The following is an 8,738-nucleotide window of genomic DNA, read 5'->3' on the forward strand; positions in this document are numbered from 1 at the left end:
ATACTGCAGAGGTTGTGGACCAGTCACTGGAACTGGATGTTGGGTAGAACTCAGACTGGAAGCCTTCACCCCACACTAACTCTCTCCCTGTGTTCTGGGAAGCCCACATTTCCCTTTCTGGAGCACTGGCAGCAAAACTGCTTCCAGCTGCTGCTTCCAGGTGATTTCATAAAAAAAATCATCTTCCTCCTGTAGGGGAAAGATGGACACAAATAAAGCCCGTTCTCAGTTGGAGTCCCACAGGCACTGAGGGGATGACTCCGATGTGAGTGCTGTTGGAGGATCTGTCAGTTTAGTTTTATTTGGTGCCAAATAACACGCAGCCGCCTCAAAGCTCTTTATTTTGTGAGGTAAAGACTCTACAATAATTACAGAGAAAAGCAGCACTGTACTTTTGAGCAGTGCTGTAGCAAAGAACCAATTTAAAATTTAATCTGTTGTTATTGTACTTTCACGTTAGCGTTAACAGAAGTTAATCTATTCGCTGCATGTACAACATTGGAAGTGCTGAGATTGGAAGCTTCTTTCCAAACACACAGGGCTACTCATTACCATAATTAATACTAAGTTTCAGAGTAGGTGTGTATGTTAATTGAACCCGTCTCCCTCAAAAAGCTTTCTTTACACATTCAATGCCCTTATCACCCACAGTTCCTGAAAGCACCAAGGTTCCCCGTGTGCGAAAGCACCAATGTGCCCATGTGCGTGAACACCTGGGCACATGTGTTCACGCACATGATCAATAGAGGGTCATAACCACCTCCAGGGGACTACGCCCACAGGGGTTTAAATACCTGGGTCTCTCCACCATTTGGTTGAGAACTGAAGAAGCCTTTCGGATGAGAGGTGAAACGTCTTCAAGAAACAAAAAGAAGTCCAGTCGCCTTTTTCAAGCTCCAGAGACTACTATGACCTGGATAACTGAGAATCTACACAGACATATGAAAGCACCAAGGTTCCCCGTGTGACTGTTGCCATGGTAACTGACACAGCCCCCCCCCCCCCCCCCCCCAAACACACACACACAAAAACGAAACGAAACGAAAGTCTCGAAAATGGCGTCGAGAAACATCGACCCTTTGTCGGTGGAGCAGCCTTCAGGAGGAGGAGAAGAGGAGCGGGAGGAGCAGGAGAGAGGAGCGGGAGGAGCGCGGAGCCGGGTAAAACTGAACGGTTAGCTACGTGGCTAACGTTAGCCAGGCGTGATGCGTTCAAATACAAGTCAGGCTTGTGTAAATTTGGCAACAGAATCGCACAGCCTCAGTGCTGTTTGAAACTGATGGATTAAAGTAAGTTTGGAGCGTCTCACTAAAGACCTTCTACAAGAATGTGTGTAATACAATAAGGTCATATAGAGTCTGTAATATAATAACTACTGCAATATTTAGGGCCTATAAATATTTCTGTAAATTGAATATTTCGGTCTTTTACTTCAATAAATGAATTATTAAAAGCCCGTTCTGTCACTGTGAAGAATCGTGAGCAGATTCGTGAGAAAAATGAGCGGATTGTATGGCGATATAAAATGGTCTGAAAAGTCCTTTACAGCCAGAGGCTCAGTGTTTACTAGCGGCCAACCGATGAGTCGGTCGATATCGGCCTGTCACCGCTATCGCTGTTAGCCTGTGGGTGAGCACTGTCACTGATGGAGATTTATTATAAAGGATCAGCTCAGGAATGAAGAGCGCTGCCTTCATGTCAGACGAAAAAAATGAAGCTCCCTTAGCCAAGATTCGTCAGGTAGAAGTCAGATGAAAGATGGCCTCAGGAGAGGAAACCAGGACAGTGGATCGAGCGGTTCACTGTGGGTGGGGTGGGGGTCCAAACAGCATCATGCTGAGTTCGGGAAAATGCAACTCATCATCTCAACACGTTCATGTTTAGCACCAAATTGTACTCCCATCTCTCTGCAAGAGCCCGCTTTCTCCTTCTTCTTCCTGTTCATCCATCTCTGGCAAACAGGTGTTCATTTAAAACCACTGTAGATGCAGCAGATCCATAATTGATCCATAATTACCCTGCACCAACCTGGAGCCATGCCGTAGCTGCTCTCTGTGTGACGGGGTGGTCTGTGTGTGCAGGTCCCAGTGAAGGTGTTGCAAGCTCACAGCGATGCAGTGACCACAGCTCGACTCTGCTGCAACGATCGCTGCATCCTGAGCTGCTCCTCAGACTGCACCGCTGTCCTCTGGGTGAGCTGCTGTGTGTGTGTGTGTGTGTGTGTGTGTGTGTGTGTGTGTGTGTGTGTGTGTGTGTGTGTGTGTGTGTGAAGAGTCTGCCTCCCGCAGAGGTCGTGGGAAGCGTGCCCGGGGCCGTGCGAGGGAGCTGGCCGCTCCTGGGAAGGTTCCCACTGTTCCAGGAGTTCTCCATGTGTGGATAACGGCTCTCACCGTGGTTCTCTGGAGTCCCAAAGCCTTAGAAATGTCTCTGTGACCCTTTCAGACTGATAGATGACAGTGACGTTGTTCCTCAGATTGTGGCTCATGCTGCTGTCTGAGATCTTTAGCCTGCTTCTCTTTGTCAGACAGCTTCTGTTTCAGTGATTTTCTGATTCAGCAGGTCTGCAGTGATCAGGCCTGACTGTGGCAGTGACACTAAATTTGTGATTAATCACAGTTAATTAATTGATTTAACGAGGGGAGGGGCAGTTTATCACACAGGGCAGGCAGGTCTGGAGAGCTTTGTTCCCGTAATGAATGAAACCATCATTAAAACCTGCAGTTTGTATTTACTCTAATACAATGTCTAATATCAAAATGAGTTTGATGGCCTGAAGCATGTGAGAGTGACAAATACAAAAATTAGGAAGGAGAGAAATAATTTCTCACTGCACTGTTTCATGTGTTTATTAATAAAATAAAACGGCTTCATATTCCACTGCTGAAGCTCTTCCTGTTTGACCTCTGACCTGTGTAGGATGTGGAGAGCTGTCAGCCTCTGAGGACATTTGTTGGGGGTCACAGTAAACCCATCACTGAGTGTGCGCTGATCCCAAACAGCAGCAGGTGAGTTCCACCTTAGATTTACCTGCAGCTGGATTATTACCCAGCAGCAAGGATTTTGAAGCTGTTTGTGGTCCAACGTGTCTCTGAATAACTGAGTCATTTCTACCTTTATTGGTCTGAGCTGTCAGAGTGAGTGCGGTGTTTCTAATCTGATCAGATTAGATTAGATGAAACTTTATTCAACTTGGATCACTGTGACGTCTGAATATTTGGAGCTATCAGCTGATGAAGAGTCTCCATTACTCAGACTGTAATCTGAAGGAAAAGCACGCGTACACTTGTTAAACTTGTCTTTCCAAGACACAAACACAAAAAGTAGTCACTTCACCTTTGAATAATCACAGTGACCAAAATAAAATCAACTTATTAAAGTGATTAATATAAAAAATCCAAACAACAGTGAAACTGCTGCCAGCTCACAGAGCACCAGCACAGGCCTCCGTCCCACCCAGATTTTATGATAGTTGATAGTTTGTAATAAGCGTGATGTGGAGAGAATCGCTGCACAGGTGGGGAGACCTCTCTTGAAGCTGATTGGTCACTCAGAGAACGAATAGAGTTTAAGCTGTGAGCAGGTTTGTGTGAGTTTCCTGACGTCCGTCTGGTCTGTGTGTGTCAGCGTGGTCACTGTGTCCTGGGATAAGAAGATGGTGGCCTGGGACCTCGAGACGGGACTCACACTGGTAACTTCTGCCATCATTCGCATGGGGTTTCAAACCAGCAACCTTCCTCCACACGTTTCTCTCCACCTCAGATGTTTCTGCTCTTCTTTTTGCTTTTGTGTGATTTCCTGTTAATCTTTGTCGCAGTGGAAATGGAGGCAGCCCGGCCTGCTGACCTCCTGCGGTTCCTCGTCCGACGGCCGGCTGGTCGTTTGTGCCGTAGATCCTCAGAACGCTGTTTCGATCTGTGACGCCGCCAGCGGACGGACACTGCACCACATCGGCGGTACGACCGGTCGAGCGCCGCCCGGTCAGCATTACGGTAATACTCCTGTGAGTGTCAGCAAAGGTGTGTTTGTTTTCCCCATCAGATCATCACCGCTCCACCATCACGTGCTGTCGGTTTGACCCTCAGAGCCAGCGAGTGGCCACAGTTTCTGCAGACCGGCGCATCAAACTCTGGGACCTGCGGGCCCAGAAAACCACCGTGGCCATCGACAGGTGATGAATGAATCAGCTGTTTGTTCCTGCTGCTGTCGCTGATTTTTAGGTTTTAGTGTTTCTGCGGATGAACGGAGGACCCCCTCTAAGCCCTCCTCCTCTTTCCTCTACAGCTCCTTTCACACTGGACACCAAGCCCTGTAACGCCCCCTAACATCTGGCTTTTGTCTTCACGTTTAAAGGGATTTATCGGATCTGTGGCACTGAGGATATTCACTGTGCTACTAGCAACCAGAAGGAAGTTAATCACCTTTTCAGAAGGTCCAACGTGTTTGGACAAACAGGCATATATTCACTAATTTTGGTGTAAAAATGAAATATTGTACAATATGTCAAATATGGCTCTAACAAGTGGGCACACAAAACAGGAGTCAGGATTTACATCAAAAATGATTTGCGGTAAATCCTGTAACCTTCTCAAACTTCCTGCTTCAGTTTCGGTCCTCGGCAGAGGAATGATTTCAGTGCTGTTTGTCATGTTTCAGCAGAGCAGGTGGAGGCTGAAGCTGCGGGTCAGGAGCGGCCTGTTTGGAGGATGTGCTCTCTGAATGTTCTGGTTTAAAAAAGCAGACAGGAAGTGTCTCCTCACTAAAGAGCCTCAGAGGAGCTGCGAGCAAAGATCTCACTGCGTTCTTCTCACTGTCTCACCATCAGTAATCACGGCAACGTCGTCTCGGCCTGCTGCTTCACCGGCAGCGGGCGCTTCCTGTGCACGGCGTCGTGGGACAAAACGCTGAAGCTGTGGGACCTGCAGGCGGGGGGGTTTCGCTCTCACGGTGGGACTCCGCTGCAGGGAGGCCACGAAGGCAGCGTGAGTGCCTGCTGCATCTCTGCCGCTGATGGTGAGACCTCTGAGCAAGGCACATTTTTACTGACACGGTGCTGCAGCCACGGCTGGTTCAGAGCCGGTGAGAGGGCGGGGCCTGCACAGGTTTGCTCTGAGGATCAGACAGCATTTTTCTTAATACGCATTATTAACTCATAATTATTAGCTCAGCTGGTCAAAATAATAATGAAGTTCATATTTGGTGTAACTCCAGCTAACACACAGGTTCAGTTACACACACACACATATAACAATCCTCAGTAGGATGCATCATCAACGTCAGGAAGAACCTGAGTCCACAGTAAGAGCAGCAGACAGCGTGGCAGTGTGGGTACTGGAACACACACTCAGTTCTTCCTGTTGTGTTTGTCTAACACAAACACTTCCTGTTGTGTTTCCTCAGCGAACCTGCTGGTGTCTGCCTCCTACGAGAGGACCGTCGCTGTCTGGGATTTGTCGACCGTCTCTCAGACTCTCGTCCTGAAGGTGATTAAACTCGGCCGTGTAAAGACATCGTGATGTTTCAGGTCACGTTCGTGTGGCTCAGCTCCTGTGTTTTCTCCCTCAGGGCCACAGTGATTGGGTGACAGATGTGTCACTGAGTGCTGACAGGAAGTTGGTGGCTTCTTCCTCCAAGGTTTCCATCCTCTCCAAGTGCTTTCACTCACCGTCCAGGCCACATTTAAAGTTTTTGCTCCTTAAGCTTAAAAATCCACTTTTTGTTATTTTGATACACTACATTCATATATATATATTAGGGGTGGGACTCGATTCAAAAAATTAATCTAATTCATTAGGAGCTTTGTAATTAATTAATCGAAATTAATCGCATTTTAATCACATTTCAATATTTAACATGAGAAATATTAATTTAAGTTTAGTTGATGAATGAATCAATATACATAAGCTTAAACTTCAAAATGTTGTTTATTTTCCCACCAGTCTACTACACAGACCAATGAAGGGTGGAAGTGCTCCTGTGATAAGCAAACACCTGAAATTAAAGTTAAGCATCATAACTGGATAGTTTTATTCAACATTAATGTCTCACTTGTTATAGTTGGAAATTAATCATTCTCTCAGCTGTATTCCTTGATGTTGAAATGTGTTATGCTTGTTTTAACAGCTTATTTTGAATTAAAGACTTAAAATTAAACCACAAAAAGGAGAAAAAGTTCGTTCTCTGTTTAACAGCTGCTTTTACACAGGTGTGCTTCGCACTCATGGTTGCTAGGCGACAGGAGCTACACAGAGGTGACGGCAGGTGATGCTGATATGAAGGCTAGCTGCTCACCTCCGGCCTTTGCGGTCTGAGTGGGCTGCGAAGGACGTGGGCCGGGTCCTTCGCAGGATGCAGCCCCTGAATTTGGACATTGTGCGTCGATATAATCTGTAAGCCGGGAACTCGTGCACTGAGAAACGTTCCACGGTGCAAAGTGCGATTAAAATGCGTTAAAAATTTTAATTCGTTAATTTCCCCGTAATTAATTAATCGAAATTAACGCGTTGAAGTCCCACCCCTAACATATATATATTATTCAGATGTCCATATGAAATTCTCATATTAAGCTAGAAACTGCACCCACATCTACTTTAAACCAAGTGTCACCATCTGAATCTAAGGCTGAGTACCAGCATGGTAGCTGCAGCAGTTTGTTGTCTGTGATGTGGCACAGGATCAGGCTTCGGTATCCTGGATGCTGGTCTGCTTTCTGATGATTCGCTGGAGAAAACCTCAGAAGTTGCATTCTGGGTAAACTTTGAAAGCAGTATCGGCTACTTCAACCTGTGACAAACAGACTGAGCCAGAATCGCTGTTTCTGAGCCGGCCAATCAACAAAAAGCTCCCAGCTACAGGTCTGACTGGTGGTGATGAACTGGGAGCTAGAAGCTGCTGAGACGTCATTTCTTCTGGAAGTTTAGAAGGATATTCAGCAGAGATCGGCTGAAGCACGCGTGCTTCCATCTGGGAACCTCAGCAGATCGTGCAGAAGATGATGATGATGATGTCAGAGTAACCGAGGTCTTCCACTGTGGGTGTCTTCAACAAAGACGCAGCATCTTCTGGCCAAACAAGTGTTCAAACATTAGAAGAACTGGCTGCATAAACATCTCACATGAAAAAAGCGTTGTTGACATCTGCTGATGATGTGGGAGGATAACCAAAGACTAACAGACCCCACCTGAGAAGATGAAGACAGGTAAACCAAAACAACACGGAGAAAGAGGACAGGTGTAGGAGCCATAAAGCAGAAAAGATAGGATGTGAAAATATATGTACAATTTATAGTTGCAATTTATATTTTGTTCCATTCTTGATTCATGTCATTGTGTAGTTCATAATTTCAAGAAAATGATTGTTGATATAAAAAATGTTTGATGACGCTCCCTTAGAGTGACGTAACTGAGCATGTGCAGCACCAGTTAGTCAGAGCTGCGCAAGGCACGAGAGCATATAGTTTTCTTACCGTGTGCCATGCTTGAAGTGATTTTTGTAACCTTTTGATTTTCTAAGTAAAGACACCTAAACGTAAAGAGCCTGTCATGTCGTGCGCGTGAAGAAATTACTGTGTCTGCAGCTCTAAGGGGTATTTTTTAGAAACCAAAGAAAGAAAATACCACTACAACAGGTGCGAGCAAGGGACTGAGATGGGTGGAGGTCCCTTGCTCGTCCGCTGAAGGTCTTCCTCTGACACCGGCCTCATCTTCATCTTCAGTCTCTGATTCCGTCTGCGTCAGTAATTAAATAATAGTCACATTTGAACAGTCCTGACTGCAGCTTATAGCTGTGAAATGGAGGAAAATCCTGGAGTTCACATGCTCTGTGTAATAGATACATCACATTGATCAAACTGCTTTAGGTCCTGAAGAAGGTTCTACAAATCCTTGAAGGACCTGCATAACAGTGTGGATTGGTGGGCACTCTGGTCTGTATCTTTATTGCCTGTTCAGCTTTGTTTTGGCATGTGAACGTCCCTTTGACTCAAAAATGCTGGGAAAACATTTCAATCCTTCCTTTGGGGCACCTGTGAAGGTTGAGACTCTGAGAGGCTGCAGCAGCAATGATTTCCACCCCGTCTGTGTCTGCAGGACGGGACTCTCCGGTTGTGGGATGTGGAGAACACGGAGGAAATCCCAGAGGTCCTGAAGAAGAGGAGCACTGAAGGAGCGGGAATTCCCATCCTGAAGGTTTGAGTCCATCACAGATCCTCAGTTTAAACTCTCCACAGCTGTGAGGGTGTTTGAGTGGATTCTTCCTTTAAAACTGCCACTCACCTGTTCCACCTGTGTGTGTGTGTGTGTGTGTTTGCAGTGTGAAGAGTGTGGAAAGCCGTTCCCAGTATCCAGACTGCTGACCTCAGAGCTGATCACTCAATGCATCATCTGTTGCCTCAAATCGCCGCCCAGATACCGACCCCAGCCGCCACCTCTTTCATGACTTCCTGTCAAGGAGGTCAGAGGTCAGCAGAATCTGCTGGGAAGGAACTTTTTCTACAGTTGATCCTGAAATTTGAAATTCTGGTTTTAATGTTTATATTTCTGAGTTTTGTTTTGTGGCTTTAATAAACACTGTCTAAATAAATGTGTTTTTACATATTAACAGCAATAAGAGGGAACAGCAGAGAGAATCATTTCTTTGGGATATTACCTACATAATTAGCTGATTTCTTCATATTTTGGGGGCCATCTTATTGTTTTCTGCTGCTCATTTTCAGGTGGACCTGCAGGTTCCCAACCTTCATT

General features: G+C 46.0%; 1 protein-coding gene across 4 annotated transcripts; it reads left to right on the top strand.

Annotated features, from left to right (window-relative positions):
• The first annotated feature begins 1,055 nt into the window (after nt 1-1,055).
• On the top strand, nt 1,056-8,705 carry LOC115777505 (WD repeat-containing protein 88). Of its 4 annotated transcripts, XR_004019636.1 has the most exons (12): nt 1,056-1,160; nt 2,082-2,192; nt 2,917-3,005; nt 3,625-3,688; nt 3,815-3,953; nt 4,039-4,168; nt 4,823-5,010; nt 5,398-5,480; nt 5,563-5,631; nt 6,671-7,195; nt 8,085-8,183; nt 8,308-8,342. XR_004019636.1 is itself a non-coding variant. In XM_030725430.1 (11 exons), the coding sequence occupies exons 1-11, from the start codon at nt 1,056-1,058 to the stop codon at nt 8,431-8,433; spliced, it is 1,203 nt and encodes a 400-aa protein (XP_030581290.1). In that variant the 3' UTR covers nt 8,434-8,705. The 4 variants fall into 4 exon arrangements, 3 of the variants coding, with proteins under 3 accessions (XP_030581290.1, XP_030581292.1, XP_030581302.1); XM_030725430.1 differs by lacking the exon at nt 6,671-7,195 and having other exon boundaries at nt 8,308-8,705; XM_030725432.1 differs by lacking the exons at nt 5,563-5,631; nt 6,671-7,195 and having other exon boundaries at nt 8,308-8,705.
• The last annotated feature ends 33 nt before the right edge of the window (nt 8,706-8,738 follow it).

The sequence above is a fragment of the Archocentrus centrarchus genome, chromosome 3 (assembly GCF_007364275.1).
Source record: "Archocentrus centrarchus isolate MPI-CPG fArcCen1 chromosome 3, fArcCen1, whole genome shotgun sequence".
Taxonomy (NCBI): Eukaryota; Metazoa; Chordata; class Actinopteri; order Cichliformes; family Cichlidae; genus Archocentrus; species Archocentrus centrarchus.